Source organism: Marmota flaviventris, chromosome 6 (genome assembly GCF_047511675.1).
Source record: "Marmota flaviventris isolate mMarFla1 chromosome 6, mMarFla1.hap1, whole genome shotgun sequence".
NCBI lineage: Eukaryota > Metazoa > Chordata > Mammalia > Rodentia > Sciuridae > Marmota > Marmota flaviventris.
The window spans coordinates 9865821-9887907 of NC_092503.1; the positions used below are offsets into that span (position 1 = coordinate 9865821).

A 22087-nucleotide genomic window follows, 5' to 3' on the forward strand; every position below is an offset into this window, starting at 1 on the left:
TCTGATGATAACCCTAGAGCCGTCAGTGGCTGCTGCTTCTGGGACCTTTCCTGCAGGCTTATGGTTTGTTCAAGTGAGTTCTAAGAATTCTCACCTGGGCAAGCTACTTCTTTATTTTAGACTATTGTTCAGTACTTAAAAACACACATCACATGAGAATTCCATGGGAACTATCCCAATGATCAAAGACATTTTGCAGAAAAATCAAGTTTGTGAAAAGACTTTAAAAGGAAGTGGAATCTGAAAGCTAATTTAAATGCAGTGCCCAGGGTGTAGCTTTATGGTGGAGCATTTGCCCAGCAGGTGAGACACCCTGGTTGATCCCTAGTACTGCAACATAGAGAAAGTACCATAGCATCAAATTCTGTAACTTATGGACAAGTTCTATGAGGTGTGGAATTCACCTCTTCAAATAAGAAATTAAAACTAGGAGTTAATTTTCTCTCCATGTATTTTCAACAGCTCCACTTACAGGAGCTTCTTAAAATCTTGTTGTCTATTTTCCAAAAGAGTTGCCCCTTTCCCTGGAACCCCCAAGACCTCAGAAGGGGAAGGTGACAACTTCCCTGCTTCTGTCTCAGCTATTGCCATCTGACACATGGGACTGCCAGAAGGCCTGGGTTACAGTTCTGTGCCTCCAGCTCGGAACAGAGGAGGCAGATGTGTAAACAGATATCTTGCAATGCAGATTGAACCCCACTGCTGTGTGACCTTGGGCAAATTGTAATTTTTCCAAGTCTCAGTTTCCTCTATCTTGAAATGGAGATGAAGTTCCTGTAAGGATCAACTGACCCAACCCATGAAAGTGTTCTGCATACTAAAGATAGACAGGACAATGCCAACATTCTGCTTCATAAACACCAAGAAAACCTCTAAACTCCAGCACCCCACATGTTTACATGTAGTTTCCAGTCAGAATAAACAAGCCAGTTCTTATTTCTACATCTGTTTTATACTTAAACACATGGGATTCACATGGTCCGGCACCTGTGTAACCAGAGGGTTAAAAGGGCTCTCCTGGGGTGGGGGGAGAGGGAAAGGGCAGGAGAGGGGGGGCTGAGGTTGTGGCTTAGCAGTAGAGCGCTTGCCTAGCATGTGTGACATCCTAGGTTCGATTCTCAGCATATAAATAAGTTAAAAAAAATCATCAACAACTAATAAAAATATTTTTAAAAAAGGGCTCTCCTGGGGGTGACCCTCTGCCCCTTCTCCTGCCAGAGTCTTGCCTAAAGCCTCGATATTTCCGCGCAGCCTTGCAGAGGCATTTTATGACTCGTGGCTGTGCTGTGTGTATCTCCCTGATCAGCAGTCCACATGAACAGTGTCCAGTGGATCTTTTGATTCCTGTTCTAGAGCTGTCCATGTCATCTGCCTGTCCCCACTGGCCCTGAGCACTCTCCCTCCTGTGTAGCAGGCACAGCTGCCGTCACACAGCAATGGATGTGCCCTGCCCTGCAGACCCATGGGCAGTTGGCCCCGAGGCTTGAGTAACACTGGCATCAGCTGTATATTGTCATAGCTGCAAAGTGACAGGATTCGGCGTACATTTTTGAAACTAGTTCTACTCTAATTGGTAGCATTGAGAAGGGGCTGAAAGGGAGTAAAGTTCAAAGTTGGAAGTCAAGTGAGAGTTAAAGTGATATCTAGTTAAATGGCCACAGTAATCCCTTAGGAGAAGTCTTCTGATTTTTAAAGGCTATAGAATATTGCCATAATCTTTTAAGCAGGTTGATGAAAAATAAGGATCAACAGAAGTTAGCTGGAAAAGAGGGACTTGTACCTTCCATCCTAACTGTAGAAGCTATACGAATCTACTGTTTCCTCAAGTGCAAAGTGGGGAGAGTCAACAAGGTGGATGTGAGCTCAGAAACACACTAACAGCCAGGCCTGGTGCCCCAAAGCTCTCAGAAAATGTCAGCATCTACTACGGCCACGGATTCCTGGGATCACAGGATGCCAGTCCTGGCCTTGCACTCTGCTGTGCACATTCCAGCCAGCTGCAGAGCCCTCAGGTATCTGAGTCTTTGCCTATTAAAATAGAGGTGGCACTTGATGGTAGCAGGGTCACTTTAGCTCTAGTTCTCTATGACTCTGGTTTGAACATTTTCTCTCCTAAAAAAAAAAAAAATCTAAATTGGGTAATTCCATTTATATTTTTTTAGGTGGGGGGGAGTCCTTTAATTTGTTGTTGTTGTTTTAAACATCTTTATTTTGAATGAAATAAAGGTCTGAACATTTCCCCCAAAATGGGGGGAAAAAATCAAAGTTCAACCTCAAATTCTCTATTTATGGTGACATATTTGGATGTACTTTACTTTTAGAAAGTTATTATGAAATGGCAGCTTGTGCCGCAGTCTGACAGCTGGGAGAATGCAGCTGCAGCTTTAAAGAGCTGTGAGATTTCCTAGTCGTAAGCTGTCTGAGTTTAGAAAATCAACTTTCTAGTAAGGGAAATCTAGAAAGTATAAAATGAATTTCCTATACATTATGAAACTATAGAGTTATTAAATATACTATAGAATTATGTTATATAGTAAATATCTAACATGGGGATAAACTTTGGACAAAGTACTAAAATAGACAATTATCCTATATGTTATATATAACACTGTTTCTTAGATATTCCATATGAAAATGTATTTCATCTATAAAGTAAACAAATACAAGGGTTTTTAAAATTAAATTTACCATTTTTAAGTCCTGCATTACCTGGATAAATACCACAAAAACTAGTATTACCACACTGTAAATGAAGAGAGGCACATTTCTGGCATAAACAATAAGCTGCCCTTTAGGAAAAGAATTTCAAGCAAAATCTGTTTTCTTAGAGAAAAAGTCATTGTCAGGACAGGAGAAACACACACTCTGACCTGTCTGGAACCAGAAGAAATGGGTTAGAGGCTGCCTCTACCGACCCTCTTGTGGGCTCTTTTGTATGAAATAGTGAAAGCACTTCTTGCCTTGGCTTACAAGATTGTTCTGAGAATTCAGTAAGAAAAGTGTATGCAAAAGCGCTTTTCCCCATGAAAATGCTATCCAAGGCATTACTATTGCCTTTCTAGCGATTCTATGAGCCCTTTATTCATTGTGAGTTCCAATTTAAGCTATCAAACTGGTAACTCAATCCACAATGTTATACAGATCTTCTACCAGCATGCCTCAATTTTACTCTAGCGTTCATGGAACTATGACAAGGATAAGGAAAAAAAAAAAAAAAAACATTTTTTTAAAGCAAAAGATGTGATCCTTGCACTCAACTTTAAACTCTGTTGAACAGAAAACAAATCTTATCCACGATGAAAAATGATAAAATTACAAAGCAACTTATAATTTTATATGAGGAAAAAACAGTAACATCTTGGTCAATGGGTGATCGCTTCCTTTGCCTCTCTTTATCATTTATTTAGTGCCAGGTGCTGGGATATTAAGCAAGGAGCAAAACAGACAGTGTCTGCCCTTAGGGAGCTTCCACTCCAGTGTCCAGTGGAAAATGGACATCCAAGAATTCAAAATAAATAGGTCTGAGTACAATAAAAAGGTACAGGTGGGGTCAGAGTATCTGGGGAGGGTCCACTTAAAACTGGGGAGGGCAACGGTTTCCTTGAAGTCAAATTTACTCTGAGTCCTAAACCACATGGAGGAACCAAAGCTCCTGCACTCCCAGAGGTCTGTGGGGTACCCTTTCATTTGGTTAGTTCTTTTCCATGCTTAGCTTAACACGTTACCCCTTTCTCTAAACGCCACCCTGGCTCAGCTCCTGAAGGTCAACAAGGGAACACCCACATCCAAGAGAAGCAGCAAGGCCTCTTCCAACTCCTGCCTCTGGCCCCTGGGCTCCCCACCTTGCCCCACCTCCTGTTTTCCTCCTCTCAGAATGAGGTTTGCCTTGATTTGCTTCCTGGCCAGCACACATGTCTTCAGCATTTGGCCCCTCCTTTCTCCCGTCTCTTCCCACTGTGCTTCTGTCCCCCAGGACGTCTGAGATCCCTACAGGTACAAGGTTGCTTTAGCCCTGCAAATCTATGCAAATCCTGCCACTTAGCAAATATTTCCAGGTAGGGTGCTATTCTCTGATCTAGGTAAACAGGTGACTCTTAATGAACATATATTGCATGCAAAAAATTGCTTATTATTAGTTCATTTAAGTTTCAAAACAACCTAAAGACATTGTGGCTCACAGAGGTGAATTTGCTGAGGTTATGTACAAACACTTGTTTTCAAACCAGTTCACAGCTAGGAAATTTCATTATTGTTGTCGTACCTGGGACTGAACCTAGGGCCTCACACATGCTAAGCTTTACCAGCAAGTTGCATCCCCAGCCCTGGGAAACATACATACATACATACATTTATTTATTTATTGATGGGATTTCAGATGTTGCTCAGGCTGGTCTCCAACTCCTGGGCTCAAGTGATCCTCCTGCCTTAGCTTCCCAAGTTGCTGGGACTATAGGCGTACACCACTGCATCCAACTAGGAAACATTTTATATCATGATCTAATGTGCATGTGTTTACATATTCACATACGTCATTCAACACACATTGTGCTTCAAAAAACAAGTTTCACCCCTACTATGTCTAATGCTCTCATATTTTACATATCAATAGGGAAAGACACCCACTAATGGGAAGCATGGGGTGAAAGCAAGATGCTCTGCAGCATCCCCCACTGATCATGCCTCACAAGACTTCGCTTCTACCACAGGGATGAACTCCTGTCCTCTGCCTTCCCCAGGCTCCTGCCCACCACATTCCTTGGCCTTCCAGGAAAGCAGCCTGAAGTCAGGTGTGGTGGAGCTGTCACCACGCTATCATCTGTTAGTGTGTCTGGCTCTCTCCCAGACAGCGAGCACCTGAGTACTTAAAAGCTCTCTTCTCATTTGTCCAAGCAAGGTGTCTGGCTTGGAGTTGGACAGATACATATGCCTTTAGGGAATAATAAGGCCACTTCATTCTGTATCCATTTACTTTTACTGTACAAAAGCAGCTTAGTAAGTCAGACTGTCGCTTCCTGTGCCACCTGTCTTCAGAGTATCACAGCTGAAGGAAGGACTGTCGAGCAGCAGCAGCAACTGATAGATGACAGCACGGGAGGGAAGGGGAAGAGATGCCCCCCCCGTCGGGCCTCCATCCACCTACATCACATCCTCCACTCTTCCCGGCCCACCGTGGGGCCTGCAGGCAGAGCCCAGAAAGTGGCTGCCCTGCTTCCAGTCAGGGAGCTTCCGGCAAGTTCAGTCAAGCCTCAGTTTCCTTTTCTGTCAAGAGCCTGTCTCATAAAATGAACGGAGGCAATGTGCAAAGCACAAGGCTCGGTCAGCCCTGTGCACCTGTCAGAGGCTCAGTGAGTGACAGCTACTATTGGTCACATGATTTTTAATATAACCCACCATGAACTTCCCGTTGGAACTACTCCAAGTTTCCAAACTAGCTTCCTGTGACAGGTTTTCCTACAAGCCATTCATCAGTAAAGACAGAAAGTGCCTCAAGAATTTGGACATTGGTCACTTCCCTGCAGTGCAACTGCTAACCCCCTTGACACTGTGACCCACAGCCTGAGGCCCTTGCCTAGGAAGCCAGTGTCTCTGGGACTTGCCTGTTCCATACCTCAGTCAGAGCTGAGGGGTGGCTTGCCTCACGTGGTTCACTATCCAGACAGCACTGAACCTCTACAAACAGCCGCTTCCAGAAATAATTGGCCAGCTATGTCATTTGGCTCAGAAAAGCTAAGCTTAGCCCCTCTATGTAGCTCTGGTAGGTACTGATTAGCTCTGGTGGCCCAAAATTCAGTGTACATCCTCCTTGGCAGAGAGTGGGAGGCTGACTGAGAGAGGGAAAGATGGACAGTGGGAGGAGGAGGGAAAGAGACACTGAAATTTCTATCAAGGGTCTGAACAGACTCTTAAGGTAAAGGGCAAAGATTCTGGCCCACAGGATCTCAGGCATCACGACGATGGCTAGCTTTATAAACACCTGTGCAACTGATTACTCCATCCTTGAGGGTTTTATGTGGGGTTTACAAGAAGACCCAGGTCTGACCTAGGGGAGACCTTTCTCTTCATGGCTTTATAAGACCCTGGCCAGGACAAAGGCATTCTGCTGGCACTTTCTGCTGATCTCGCAGTTCTGGGAGAAATCTTGGGCAGCTTCTTTCCACCTTCTGATAAGAGGCTGACAATCTATATTCCAAAGGCACAGTGCTAAATTATGTATTTAATGATAACTTGGTAATTTCCAAACATCCAATAGCTAAAGACAGCACAGGGGGCGCAGGGTTGCCAGGACCTAACTGGGAGGCATTTAGTCTGCTTTTTCTTTTTTTTTAAATATCTTTATTTATTTGTTTTTCTGTGGTGCTGATAATTGAACCCAGGGACTCGCAGAAGCAAGGCCACTGAGCCATAATCCCAGCCCTAGTCTACCTTTTTAAAGCACGGTTTACTTAGGGCCATTCTCCTATGGTAGCAACCTTACCATCAAGGGATGTCATCAAACCAATAACCCATTCTTGTCACATGGCAGTGTAAGTAATGTTTACTGCAGGTCTAGAAAAAAATGATATTTCACTATGCATTATGGAGACCCAGTTTTAAAGATTAAGTCAATAGACATTTTTCTTTAATCAAATAAAAATCCCTTCATCACTCTGGGAAAACTGGCCTACGTGAATCAGCATTTCTAAAACATTTACCTTTGTTTTTTTTTTGCATTGAATCCAGGGGTGCTTCACCACTGAGCCATATCCTCAGCACATTTTTGTATTTTATTTAGAGACAGGGTACCGCTGAGATGCTTAGGGCTTTGCCATTTTGCCGAGGCTGGCTTTGAACTTCCAATTCTCCTGTCTCAGCCTCCCAAGCTGCTGGGATAATGGGCATGTGCCACTGCACCTGCCTATCTATTTTTTTATTAGGTGAATTTTCAAGACCTTTTCAATATATTCTTTTTAAAAAAATATTTATTTTTTCAGTTATAGTGGACACAATATATTTTATTTTCATGTGGTGCTGAGGATCGAACCCAGTATCTCACTCATGCTAGGCAAGCGCTTTACCTCTGAGCCACATCCCAGCTCCCCAACATATTCTTTAGCATTGTCCTATTAGTGATTTGTTTAATGAACATTTCCCCCAGTTTAAGAAAAATGCTACGTATGATTCTCTTATTTGTAAAAGAGAAAATCCTTACAAACAAGAATCTTAAATCTTAGTAGCCCAAAAAATGTTTAAAGCAATGGATTTATTTATCATAAGAATTTTCCAAATAAGATATGAAATGGAATGCAGAGTGTTTCTGTACAGTAAGGATGTGAAAAATTTCTTTTCTGGACAATATAGAGATAGATATAGCTGATCTTTAGTAGCACTAAAAAGTTATCAAAAATAGAATAAAATTTCATTTAATTTTAAATAGTAAATTTAGGCCTTAAAGCACATTTGTGTTGGATTGATACAGGAAACTATCAAGAAGCTCTATGAACCCAGATCTGCAATGACAGATTTTCAAAACTGTCAGCAATGGGTGAGAGTACCATTCAAGAAAATACACTTCTGGGTTGAAGGACATTAGAAGGCAAATGTAGAAGTAGCTAAATGAATAGTGAACAAATTTTCCAAAATTAAACTGAAGGGAATTTGAACATGGGTCTTGGCTGCCAACTGTGTCCTCTTTTCATCTTCATACAATACAACACATTCTGCAACATTAAGTTTTAGAGACTTTAAATCCTGTTGGAAAAAAAAAACAAATTAAGCACAAAGCCCAAGTCATGGTTTGTCACTACATGAGAAAGGAAATAGCTAGGAGAGAATGCCCCAGCTTATGTAGGACAGCCAGAACCGAAACACCAAAATTTAATTTCTTCAGAGGTGTCTCTTCAACCAGCAGAGAGCTTTGCCCATTGTCAGGACATCAATAAGATACCTAAGGTTCCACAAGCCACCAAAAAGCAAAGCATGGTTTCCCTGTGGCACATGGACAATTTATTTTCATGGTGGCGTCCCGTTAAAAAAATTCACAGAATTACTGCCTTGCTTCTAAAAGCCCAGTTCAATAAAAGATGTCTCACCACATGTGTGAAATAATGGTCACACGTCACCACCTCAGCCGAGTGTCTCCAACTAGAGAGACAGGCCATTTCTCTTCCCAAATAGGTGTAAGAGTCCGGTTTGGAGAGAAAAATATATTTTAAAAAGTATTCTTGGAACATTTTAATATCTTCAGTATTTATTTTCCTGCCTGCTTCTCTTCGCAACATGAATTGCTTTGAGGAAGACAGAAACTAATGACCCGTTCAAGGCTTTAACCGGGGACCCCCGTGTCTTACCAGCTGTGCTATTAGGTTAACTGGCAGAATCACTCCCTCTCTTTTCCCTGCGAATGTAGCGCCCTATGCAAGGGGGCACACACCACAGCATCGAAGCTGCCCCCCTCCACAACAGCCCTCTCAGCTACTGACTAGCCTTGAAACTTACACCATCTATCATTGAGTAAATTAGAATCAGGGGAGGAATCAAACTAAATACCAGATGGCAGATGGGGACAGAACAGCCAGCCTTTCCATGTGCACATTTTCAAAGTTTTATCTGCAAAAGTCAGCTTTAGTGCTGAGGGCAACGAGAGCCTGCATATGTCTCTGTGCTGGAAGAAACCAACAAACTACTTTCTATGGACTTTCAAACCAGGTCACACTTGAGCTAGATGTACCTGATGCTGATGCTCGTTATTAATATTTTTACAATGCCATTCAATTAACCAACTTCAGATACAAGATCTCATTTGACCTCTGCAATAAATTCATGGCACACTCTAATCCGTATTTAAGGGAACAGAGATTTAATTAATTGTCCCAGATCACAAAACTGGATAGTGGTAAAATTTCCACCTGAACTCAGATCTTTTGAATCCAAGGTCCTGACAGATTAAAATCAGAAACAGCATATGAAATAAGAACCACTGGACTGTGACCATGAGAAAGCTCTGGTGCTCGTCCTCATGGAGCTCTGGGCCTGGAGTGTTGCGTGGGCCTTGAGCAAGCTGCCTCCTCCTAGGCACCTGACCTACAGGGGCAGCACCATGATGGATGGGGAAGCTTTACGCATCTGCCCACCCAGCAAACTCTGCCTTGGGCCCTCCTAGGTACCAGGCCACCAGAACCTGAAGGATCAATATGCTGGGCAGGCAATACGAACCTAAGGGGGCAGAGCTGAAGTAGTATGGGGGCAAAAGCATGCCAGTTGGAGAAAAGAGTATGTAAAGGTCCTAAAAGAGGGTCAATGTGGCACGAGGACATGAGAACCACAGTGTGGTGAGAGAAGGGGAGGTAGGAGCTGGGTACAGAAGGGCCCCCACTAGCAGATCAGTGTGCCTTTCTCCAAGGCACAGGCACTGATGCAATTCTTGTCTTCTGGCATGACTGTTTGGGATGTGGCATGCAAAATAGACAGGAAAAAGAGCTGGAGGCTTCTGAAGGTGCCTAGCTGGCCTGGACTAGGAAAGTGACAGTACATTTAGACCCGCAAAGGTATGGAAACCACTACAGTCCAGTGGGGAAGTTAGGTAGCCTGGGGAAGACGTGGGAGAAAAAAGCATCAAGCGTGGCCTCAAGCCTTCTGGTTGGGATAAAGGGTGGCCGTTCACTGAGGAGGAACACAAAAGAGCAGGGGAGAACCTGCTGGTGTCTGTCAGTGTGTGCCATACACAGTGGCGAATTTACCCAAGATCCAGATGTTCTCAAATACTTCCACTGAAGAATAACGAGCAGGTTAAAACTGAGTGTTAACTATTAAAAGCTTTAATTGACAATTCATAAAATTATGACATAACAAAAGTAACAAAATTATACTTTAAAAAAACATTTTTAAAGATCAATGATTTCTCAATGAACATAAATTAGTTTTTACTGTATGTGACATATTTTCTCAGCTTTTTGATTGACATACATCTGGACAGTAGTCTGAGAAGGAACTTGATGATGAACCTCACACAGTACTTATACCACAGATGCACCCCTTGGGCTTGCCCACAGTCTAGCCCAAAACCAGAGGTCTGAGGCTCAAGAAATTAGAAACACCTTTCTAGAGTGAAGTCTAGATATCCTTTCTAGTATAAAACCTCCCATTTGAGTTTATTTGCATCTTTCACAGACCACACAAAAGGGATTCTCAAGAGCAGAGGCTGAATTAACTGCCACAGGGGTAAGGGCAGAATATTGATAATGCTCTTCTTACAGCAGTGGGAAAGTAAAATACCTTCTCTTCAGAAAGAGAAAGAACTAACAATATGGGTTACGAAAACATTTTCTGACAATTAGCATAACCTGAGGAACATCTCAACATCAGCAGATTCACTGTCCTATTTAAAACTGAGAATTCAATAGAAAGATGAACAAAATAATTTCTGTAGTTTGCAAAACCAGAACAATTTTTAACAAATAATAAATCTCACTTCCAACTCCTTAACAGTTATCTTGGTGGTCTCCTTCATTTCAGGGCCAACTTGTTAATGTGTTCTTGATGATTAAGGAGTTAGGTCAATTAAAGTATTCAGAGTAATTTTTAAAATTTCAAAACTAACTTATGGTATAAATATCACTTGAAACAAACTGGTAGTATTAAAAACTTCAAAATTTTTAAGTATGTAATGAAATACTCTTGGGTTATAAAGAGCATGGAAATGGTGAGGGGAGGTGGTCTCTGGACATTTCACTTAGTGCTACTCTTCATATGTGAGAATTCCAGCTTAGAAGGACACTACAGCTGCCCAGCTGGAGAAACATCTAAACAGCAGCAGTGACCTAAGAGGGAGAAATACTGTATCACAGCAAATGATCTATTTTGGCAAAATGGTAAACTTTTAAAATTTGAGAACCAGAAATGTTCTAATATTTGGTTGTTCTGTGCTTTGAAAAGATTTGCGATCCTTGAATGATGTGACTAAAAATCTGATGAGAAATTCTATTCAGACTGAAAGGAAACAAAAGTACACCACTAATTGGTGGGAATAAAATTATACTAAGGCAGTGAACATTTGGGGTTAATAGTAGAAGAAAAAGAATAATGAAGACATATACTGTTCATCAGTTTAAGTAAAATACATAAGTTGTAAATCTCAGACTACTGAAATACAGACATTCTAATTTACTATTTTTGGTAGCACACAAAGAGGACATCAAAAGGCAGGACCATACCCCATCTGAGATATGCTCTTGTTGGACAGCAGCACTATTTATATTTATAAAAATGCAACTGCCGATAAACATCACTTTGAGAAGATCAGGTTCCAAAGATGAAGTTTTTGTGATTCTGCTGACAAACAGCTGTCAAAGACCCCAAGTTTGGCTGGAAAAAATTCCAGGACATCATACAAATGCACAATTGTGCTATCTCTGTTCTCAGTCCACAGCCACAGTGGAAGCGCCACTGGTCTGGCTTCACCAACCACAGCACCATCGAGAGCCAGTTCTCCTGCAGGCACAGCCAGCCTGTATGTCGCCAGGACAGCGACTCTGCCTCAACACGGCAGAGGGAGGCCAGGTCCACATCTAGTCAGCAAGGGGGACAAAAGTGAAGGCTAGGAGAAGCTATTCAATAATTCTGGAAAACCCCACCCAGGATCCCTTAGTATGGATCTGGCAGTCAAAGAATGGTGCCAAACAAATGCCTCTGGCCACAGAATACATTTCCTAGCACATCACAGACCTGCAGCAGCATCGATTCTGTGCACTGTCTGTGTCCAAAAGGGAAAGTTCTTAGGGGTTGTGTTCCAGCATATCTCAAGGACTAATTAAATCCTCATTACTACCTTCTAATTATTCAAATACTGTGGGATTATGCTCAGGAAGTCCCTGCTGGCACACTAGATGAAAAGGGTTAAACAATCTATGTTGATTTTGAGAATCCAGATCTAGTTCAGACCTTCAGAAAGCCACCAGCATTAACATGAATATTTAACAAGACACTACTGTGAAAATTAAAAGGGAATTCAATTAAAAGGTTTTCGAAAAATTAATTCTGACCTCTCTACATCTGTCCAAATAAATAAGTCTTCTTTCAACGTTTTCACCTAATTGCTAATCCAATAAACCAGAAGGGCAGCTGGTAGTTTCATTAAGCTTAACACACTATAGGGGTTAAAAATGTGATCACTTTAATGTTAATAATTATTATACTTATTTATCCGCTCAGATGACTACTCCATATTCCTTCCACGCCCTCTTGTAAAACAGAGCAACACATTAATAAGCTGTTTCATACTGCTCTTTTTGAATTTTTAAGACACGCATGTTAAAAGATTAAGAAACAAGGATAAAACTAATCCACACTTGCTAGGTACAATTTTCCTGTAAAATCTATTTTAATATTTTAGGGCTACCCTAACTGTTCCTCTAATCTTAGGTAGCCTTATTTATATTACTCCATTTTTTGGTGAGGTGATTTAATAATTCTGAACACTGTTATATGAGGTCTATAGAGAGAAGATTTGGTTTAAAATAAAAAATCAATGGCAAATATGTCACTACTGAACATTAAACTGAAGTTTGGGCCTTTCTTTCTTTCTTTTTTTTTTTTTTTGAATTTATATCGGCAATAAAGTAAATACCAAAGAATCTGAACTAATTTTCTTTATTCAATTAGTAAAAAGGTCCAACAGCAAAGCATCAAATCAAGTTTATATTGGAAAATGGGTGAAAACAGAGGAAATGACACTGTGTGAGAAAATAAAGAGGCTAAGAGACTTTGCCTTTCTCCCCTTTGGTAACCTACAGTGCCATGTTGATATTTATGCACAAATACCTGTACAGATGGAAACAAAGCTGTAGAAACCCAGGGCTATTTTCGTCTGTGTTAACGTGGGGAGATGGATTTGTCACTGTCTTTTGACAAAATTCCATACAGAACTATCAAGCACAAAAGGGTAATGAACCAGAGATGGGTTGGGGTGGGCACTGCCCTACCTTGCCAGGGTGGTTCCCATGCCCAGGGCAGCCTGAGGTTTATAAAACTCTCTTCCTGCACAGGGACATAGGCATCATGTGGGAAGGAAGGACAGCAGAGCAGGAGCTGGCCTTCTGCACCTGGAAGGACCTGGCTCCAGGGAGGTGGTGTGGGTGGTGGTGTCAGTGCTGCCGCACCTCAGGAGGACTCTGGGCAGGACCAAGAAGGGGGCACTCCACATAGGAATAGCTGTGCCAGCTCTCCCTTTGCACACACCATGAAAGGAAACGTCCTCCTGGACACATTAAAGAAAATGGGAACGCATGGAGTCTCCCTGACATCTTCGTCTTGTTGAAATCAGCTCTGTTCTTACCTGATCTATCAGAGTCGATGGTTTCTGAGAAAAATACTTTTGAAAATAGATCCTAAATCATTGTTGTATTATTTCCTGCTTTTTTTCTTATTACTTCTTTGAGAGGGACATATATCAAATATAAGGTTATAAATGAAATTAAACTGCTTTTCAGTAAAGAATCAATGATAGGGAATGTTCTAGAAGGGTATTCTACGACCTTCTTTTATACTGTCCATTGTTGGTGCACAACAAATGATGGAAAAGCAAAAATGAATTTTTACCATCATAGCAAATGTTATTAGGAGCTGACATCTCTTCCTAAATTTGAACAAACAATAAAGTCATTTTCTTTTGATCCTTGCTGTCCAATTTTGAGAAAATTTAACTCATGTATGGCAACGCATCATTTAACACAGTAGTCATTTTAAGAAATGAAGTTTTGCTTTTTAGGAGGTTATCTAACCAATAAAAGCACAAAAGAGAATGCAAATAGTGTCTCTAGCACAATCTTTCAGAAAAGGTTTAGGGAATATGTGCCCCCTCGCCAAAAAAAAAGTCAATTCAGATTTAGCATCTAAGGCAACCAGAGGAAAACGTTAATAGATGTGGTAATTTTCCATGTTGTTACATTAACCAGGCTTCCTCATTGTCATCCTGACCTTCATACTTGCTTCCCCACATTTCCTAATCTTAACACCTATCAGTTGCCAGGGTTGAGGAGATTTGACAGAATTTCTCTTTGGTTTCCTAAGTTCTACAGTGCAGGGATCCCACATAAGGGGCACTTACCCTGTGACATGTGATATCAACAGACTTGTGCCAGTATAAGTGCTGCCACAGGCCCTTGTTGAGAATTAGTGAGGTGACAGCCATCTCCAGATTGGTTCTAGACCCGGCCCACAGGTGCTCCATGCAGGGCTTCCTCTACCCCATCCTGTCCCCACCGCCGTGTACAGAAGGTCAGCCCCCCCACATACACAGAGCAGCAAGCTCCCCACAAGTATGGCACCGGAGCATGCTCTGTCCAGGGATGTCTGTAAGGTCTTCAGGACGATGGGGCCCAAGGAGGAGCTTACACAGATGAGCAATCTTAGAAGACCTGGCTAGAGCGACATACAGCACGCCGAGAGCGCACAGAAACAAATGCTCAGGTTCGCACCATGATGAGGCCTGTTAAAGACTGTGGAGTTGCAGGCAGCACTTCTCCAGGTGCCCCTTAGCCCTGTGCATCACAGTACCTGGAGCTTGTCAGAAACGCAGATTTTAAGTGTCTTCATTAGAAATCTGTGGTGGGCCAGCAATGGGTTTTAAGTCCTGCAACAACTCTCAAGCACGCTAAAGTTTGAGAACCATTAACTAGTCCATGATTAAAACACCCTGTATTATCTTGATAAGGGAATTAATTTAAGTATTAACTACACCTTAAACTATAATAAAAACGCTAATAAGTAAAGGTATTAGGAAATGAAAAATTCACTTTATTCCACTAAACATTCAACACAAATGACACATAGATAAGTCTAATCCATCTTTTTAATGGCATTGCTTTCTAAATTATGTGCCACTGAATTTTTAATATGTAAAATAACTTAAACCTCATAAGTCTAATTAGCAGCAAATCATCATCTCTTCAGTCCTTACAGAAATAATCACAATGTCAGGGCTCAAGCCGTCCTCTAGACATCAGCTACCTAGCCAGCCGGCACCTCCTGGCCTCCAGGCCCACATGGAACAAAGTGGCATCTCCTGTGGAACAGGGTGGACAGGTGGACAAGCTTGACCCACAGGCTGTGGGAAGTGACTGGGAACGTAAGCCCTGGTCTACACCAATCTGAATTAAAATCACCGCCACCACCACCACAGGAGCAGAGGCACAAAAGAGAATGCTGATTGGAGGAGGAGGAGCACCGTGCAGGGGGGGCAGAGGCACCACGGGCTGGCACACAGCACTGAGTGAAGCACAGAGGCGGCAGATGTGGGTCGACATCAGTTTAGAGGCTTCAGGAAAAGCCCAGTCTAAGTAGACGCTGGGAGCGAGGAAACACGGGCAAACGTCGTCCTCAGTTTCTTCAACTGCACACTGAGCTTTCAGGTCTGCTCCAGTTAGAAGATCTTACAATTTTATATGATAAGTTGAAATATGAGTTTAAAATATTATCATTAAGTCTATTGGAACAAGTGACTAGTCAGGTCAGCACGTGTGCTTGAGTGCACGTGTGCTCACACACTTCACTTTACTAGGACTGACGTCCACATTGAGCCACTCCTAGTTATCGCACCCAGCTGGACTAAGCAGACTACAATCAAACACAGACTACACTTCATGGTGTTTTGTGGACACACTGATTCGTTGGGCCTTGAATTACACTTTGGTAACATGTAATCCAATCTGCAAGAAAGAATCCCTTCTCCCCAAATTTGTTGTTACTTATAGAGTTCTGTTTATCTGATAAGCATCCTTTTAAAAAATTATCTGTAAGAAGACAAATGGGTGAGAAAACTCATATGAGCCTTCTCTACTCAAAGCATGATCAGTGCATAGGATGTGAACTGCAGACTCACCTCTTTCCTGTGGCATTGGTGACTGGCTCAAGGCAGGATGGGAACTGGATTCTGACTGGCTCCCAGGTGGCTGAGGAGGCATCTGACTGCCTGTAAAACACAGGAGGGAAAGTGGGGATGGGGGGGGACCATTTGCGTTAATACTGCAATTGTGCCAAAACAAAAAAACAAAAACAAAAAAAAAAAACACCACACACACAAAAAACCCCCGCAAAACAAGACACAGATACATATATTTCTTTCTTTCTTTTTTTTTTTTTAAAGGTGGCCACTCTTTTTTTTTAAAGAGAGAGAGAATTTTAATATTTATTTCTTAGCCTTCGGCGGACACAACATCTTTTTATGTGGTGCTGAGGATCGAACCCAGGCCGCACCGCCTGAGCCACATCCCCAGCCCCAGACACATATATTTCTTATGGTCACACAAGGCATGGCCCACATAGAAAAAGACACAGCTGAAAAGAATGTAATATTTCGTTTGTTTCCTGAAAAATGAAGAGGAAACATGATAAAGTTCTCACCAAAAAGACCTGCTAAAAGTTCAGTTTGTTACTGAATAAGCCCCCAAACTCATGGATCAATCAACCTGTAGTTGAAGTAGCTTGACATACAGTCCCTACACATTCAACAAAATTCAAAACAGTGAAGCCAAATAGGTAAGCAGGTGTGTAGAATGACCAACAATTACTCATTGGTAATATCCAACTAATGCAGTAATAGTAACAGATTCCTAAAAAGTTTTGTAATCAACCCGAGAGTCAAACTCAGAAGACCTCCATTAAGAAACATAAAAAATGGTACTACACAATGGAATATGTTATTACTAAAGAAAGGAATATTATTATGCATCTCCTTTGATCTTTATTGCTTAAACAGTAACAGCATCTATGTAACTTTCAATGAGTTTGGCTTTTTCCTATATCAACGTGGGCTCCCTGGGACGGGAATCTTGTCTTTCACTCCTTTAGTCCCTCCCTTAGCATAACGAATCTCTGAATGTGAACTAGAGAAAAACACACTTTTTTACTGACAAAGGAAAATGTACTTATTTCACTGATAAAGGAGGGAGAGTACATCACAAGGTGGGAGACAGGATGCAGAAACGCAGGCACCACAAGGCAGGGGGTCCCCTCAGTTCCCTTTCTGGCTCAGAGGGTTAGATGCATTTCTAATACTAAAATACTAGGACTAAGAAGAATGTTGAATTCAGCACAACCCGCAGGGCATGCTCTGCTCTCTCCCCTTGCTACCACAGGTGGGAGCGAGAAGTACGCACAAACGTGTCTCTCTGTATACCCTCTGGAATAGTCATGTGACAGGGCCAGCTCAACCTGACTGCTTTGCTCCTCTATGTCCTACTCTTCCATAGTTATATACGCTGCTAAAAAGAATCACAACTGTGCAGAGGAGGCAATCAATGCCTGAAGACCACCTCTGATTCTCCCCAGTGGAGGCCATGGCGCAGGCCTGGGGATTTGTGATGAACAAGTGTCGTGTCTTCCATTTTTACAGCGTGGTGTCTCAGGCCTGGAGTCTCTGGGGACTGCCACTCATGTCTCACTCTAATAACAGTTGTTATCTGACAGCCAGAGAGGCAGGAAGATAATTTTCAGTTTAGATAATAGGTATAAATAGCTGTTAAAAGTATCACTGTAAAACAATTAAATTGTTTTCTCAAATTTTATGTTGGGTTAGGCATCTCACTTTCAGAGGTGGACATAAGCCTTAAGGCTGTACTCCTGAGTGGTCCTGGGTGTTCCACGCTGCGCTCGTTCTCAGATAAAGCCAAAGCCAAACACCTGAGTTGACAGACACAGAGAAACAGGTGCCAGAAACAGGTGCCGTGAGACATGAGCTCTTCCATGAGTCCCCTCACTAGCAGCTGAAAGTCCTGACAAATGGCACAGAATCTACTTGACATTGGTTTGTCTTAGACTTTGTAGTAAATTAGTATTAATACCAACTAACTAGATATAAAGTAAAAACTAAATTCTGGACCAAAACAAATTTCAAGAGCAAGTTACTGGCTACAGATCTACAAAAGCTGCTGTGTCCACAGCAGGGTCAAACCATTCTGATGAAATTCCCTGCAGTCACAATCTACAGTCCACTTAGAAATTTAAAGCACTCTGCAACCAAACCCGGACTTTTTAAGTTTCCCTAGGGAATCAGCTGAGGCAGGACAGTTAAGTGCTTACATTATAACGATCACTTCTGCATGACAGGCTGGATTCATAGACTCAGGACAGTAAAAACAAACAGTAATTCTGTGTTAACACAGGGCACCAGGCTTACGTTGTGCCTGCCCGAGGCGCTGCTCCTTCCATACAATATATCAAGTGAAAAATAAAAAAGGCTGTAAGAAGCCCATCTCAAGACTCATAAAATACTGCCTCGGCCAAGCACCACTCACGGTTGTTTGGTGCAATTCTGAGAGTGATTCCCTTCAGAACATGGAGAAAAACCATGTATTAAATCCATCCTGTTGAAAAATAAACACGAACCTTTGGGTGTTAAGGATAGATATTTCCAGGTCATTTAAAATTCCTCATTTTCTTTGATCTCTCTTTTCTCATAGTTCCTTAATTACGAGGTAACTACAGTTACTAGGAGATAATTCATCCTCCAAGAGTGTTATACAGCAGGCGCTAACTCAGAAAATGGGGCTGTGAAAGGTGATATAGAAGACTCACTCATGTCCATGGTTCATACAAAGCAGAGAATTCAGATCCCTTCAAACCAGCCGAATCAAGTAAACACCTTCTGAACAACGGATTTCTGTATGGCAGGTCAGTGACAAATTCAACCTTTCAAAGAAAGTTTGGTAGTTGATTTTAAGAGAGAATATGGCCATGTCAAGTGAGCAAACCAACTTTATGCGGTTCTTAAACATTCAAACTGAGTTTCTTTTGACATGTACCCTGAACTCCCCTTGTCTGTGATGATGATGACATGATGAAGTAAAATACTGCCAGAAGAATTACTGTGAACTAGAAAATCCCACCATCTCACACCTGACTTTACTTTCCAATGACCAGGTATGCATTACTATGCAAAATCTTCATGTGACAATAGTTACCTGAATTTCTACTTTTGCTGAGTTATAATGCTCATCCTAAATCTATGTTGATTTAAAAAACAAATGAACAAGTCCATTTATTTTTTATTAATTTTAGATTTAGAAAAAATTGTGAAGATTATCCAACAGCCCAACAGCCCACCGCCCCCTAATGGAAATATCTTATATAACCATGATACGATTATCAAGATGGGAAGTCAGTATCTACAGAATTTATTTGGAGTTTGTTGATTTTTCCAGCAAACATCCTTTTTTCTGGGATCATTGTGCCCTGCATTTAGTTATTTCTCCCATGTCCTCTAGCCTATAAAAGTCCTCCTGTCTTTTCTTATGTTCTATGACCTGGCAACTTTTGAAGAGTACTCCTGAGTTACTTTGTAGAACGCTACCCAATCTGGCTTGGGCTGATCTATTTTCATCACTGAAATACATTCTGGGACATGTTCAACAAAAATACCACACTCTTTAGCTGGTTCTAAGGAGGTCTCAGATGCTGGCTGGCCCACTTCTGGTGATGTGGACCTTGACTACTGGGTTAGGCTGAAATCTACTTTAAAGTTCCTTGTTTCCTCTTTGCAGCTGATAAATGTTAGGGGAGAAATGTGAGACCATGCAAATCCTGCATCTCCTCAAACTTTTACAAGCCAATATTTGCAACTGTTAGAAAAAACTCTTGTTTAGGCATTTACTACGGAGGTGTGTGTTCCTAGTAATTCTGTTTCCCTTTTTCCTTCTACATTCATTAATTGGAATTCTATTCTGAGGAACAGAATCACTGTGTCCTCATTTATTTACTAGACCATTTATGTATATCCAAGTGAACTCATGGTGGCAGATATGTCCCGGGAGGGAGGACTTCCAATGAGTCACACTTGTGTAATTCCCCTCTTTTACTGAGGGCAGAACCTGACTTGGCTTCTAACCAAAAAACATGGCAAAAGGATGGACTGCCACTCCTGGAATAATGATGCCTTACAAACAGCTTCATGAAGAAGTGAAGGGATTCTGCAGAGGTAACTGAGATTTCTGATCAGCTGACAGGCTGGGCCTGACTTCAACAGAGGGCTTAGACCTTCTAGAAAGTAAGCTTCTAAGATGTGAGCTGAGTCACCAGACGAGGACAGGAGTTCCACACAATAGGGGCCTCACTCCTTGCTATAGTTTGGATGTGGCATGTCCTCCAAAGAAAGGCCCACGTGGTGAAGTCCTGGCTCCCAGCTTGGCCCTGTTGGGAGGTGGGGTACCTGTAGGACGCAGGGCATAGTGGGAAGTCGTGGTCATTGGGGATACCTATGAAGGGGACTGTGAGACATCAGTCCCTAGTTCGTTCTTTTTTTTTTTTTTTTTCCCTTCCCAGTTGCCATGAGGTGAGCAGCTTGTTCCACCACATGCTACCACCACACTGGGTTGCCTCACTATGGGCCCAAAGCAAGGGACCAACTATCACAGACTGAAGACCGAAAGCTGTGAGTCAAAATAAACCTTTTACTCAGGTGATTTATCTCAGGTATTTGTTACAGTAATGGAAAGCTAATACACTCCTACAACCTCAAGGAAGTGACTACTGCTACAATCTGGAAGAAACTGAAGCAGATTCTTCCCCAGCTGAGTGTCCAGATTAGAACACTGACCATGAGAAGACTTTGAGTATAGCCCTGTGAGATCCTGAGCAGAAGACGGAGTTATGAAGCTGTGCCTGGACTCCTGACCCTAGGAACTGAGTGCTGTTTTAAGCTGCTAACTTTTAACAGTCTGTTACACAGTAGCAGAAAACTAATAAATGGATGGACTTATTTTATATTACGGGTAAAACAAATAAACAAAATCAAACCCAGGACTATCATTATTTTGTTGCTCCAACTGTTTTGGCTTTGGCCATTAGAAGCTCCTTCCAGTTGATTCCTGAGTCCTGTTGACAAGCCTCCCTTGCTTCATTGAGCATTTTCTTCCATCTTAGAAACACCAGATGCTCCAGGCTCATCTTCTATTTGTCCTGCCCCAGCCCATATCAATCACTTCCAGAAGCCCTGGTTCCTTTTGCTGGAGAGTGCCCATTGTGAGACTAGGGTCAGGTACTAGCTTGGCTCACATTTACTCCTGTGCCGTGCTTCCAGCCAACGCAGTGAGCAGAGGTAAGAAATGCATGGAAACTAACCTATGCATACACATGCATCTATATCTATCTATTCATTTATTTTTTATTTATTTATATGCAGTGGTGAGGATCAAACCCAAACAAGGGCTCTGCCACTGAGCCACAACAGCCCTTGTACTTGTATTTTGATATGTGTGTATATACACGTATAACCACAAGTTTACATGAATACTTCAAATTCCATTTCAAAACTAAAGAGTACATTTTAGCCTTCTTACTCATACTTTTCCAACAGTGAGAAGTCCAACCCTCATTATCTAGATCAATTTACTTGTTTGATTCTATTATATGCACATAGTCATTTTAGATTACTAAGCTATATCCCTGTGAACAACACAGGGTTATCAGTGTTAGGGTTCCATTTAGGGTTCCTGCTGCATCCTGACTGGCTGTGATTACTTTGTAGCTTTGGGGGTATGTAAAACACTTTTATAGCTTTAAGTCAGATTTTTTTTTTAAAAAAAATGTGTGAGTGTCCCTCCCTCCTCTTCCCCTTCCCTATGCCCATTTCCTCTTCCTCCTAGCCTTTTCCCCACTGCCCTTTGTGAACGGCCAGCCTGATACTGTTTATGGTTTTCTTTCCTATATTCCTTTTTGCACAAAAGTTTGCACACTCAGGTATCTTCGGCTTTGCTTTTCTCAGTGAACAGCATGCCCTGGAAAAGTTCTTCCTGTCAGATCACAACATCTTCCTCATTATTAAAAATCACTCCAGAGTAGTCTTTGTGAGAGGGCTGCAAAGCGTACTCAGGACTCTCCTCTGTGTGCACATTCAGTTGTTCCAAATCCGTGGTTACGTTTCTGGGTAGTTTTGAGTTATATTTTCGGTTTAATTCCTCCAGGGCAGTTTCTGGATAAAAAGTCATACATTTTCCCATTTCCCTCAGAAACTGTACCAACCTACACTGCCACAGCAGTGTTTCAGGAACCTGTATCTCCATAATGTTCCTAATAGGAGGTGCCATTCTTCTAAAATTTTTTTTCGCCAGTCCCATGTGAG

At 41.9% G+C, this 22087-nt stretch overlaps 1 protein-coding gene across 4 annotated transcripts in view; it reads right to left on the bottom strand.

Moving 5' to 3' along the window:
* Positions 1–22087, bottom strand: part of Arid1b (AT-rich interaction domain 1B) — a 413649-nt gene that overhangs the window by 74633 nt on the left and 316929 nt on the right. For all 4 annotated transcript variants that reach the window (XM_071612881.1, XM_027939394.3, XM_027939393.3 and 1 more), the window contains exon 6: positions 15854–15943. In XM_071612881.1, coding sequence (XP_071468982.1) covers positions 15854–15943 — 90 coding nt within the window. The remainder of the gene's footprint in view (positions 1–15853; positions 15944–22087) is intronic.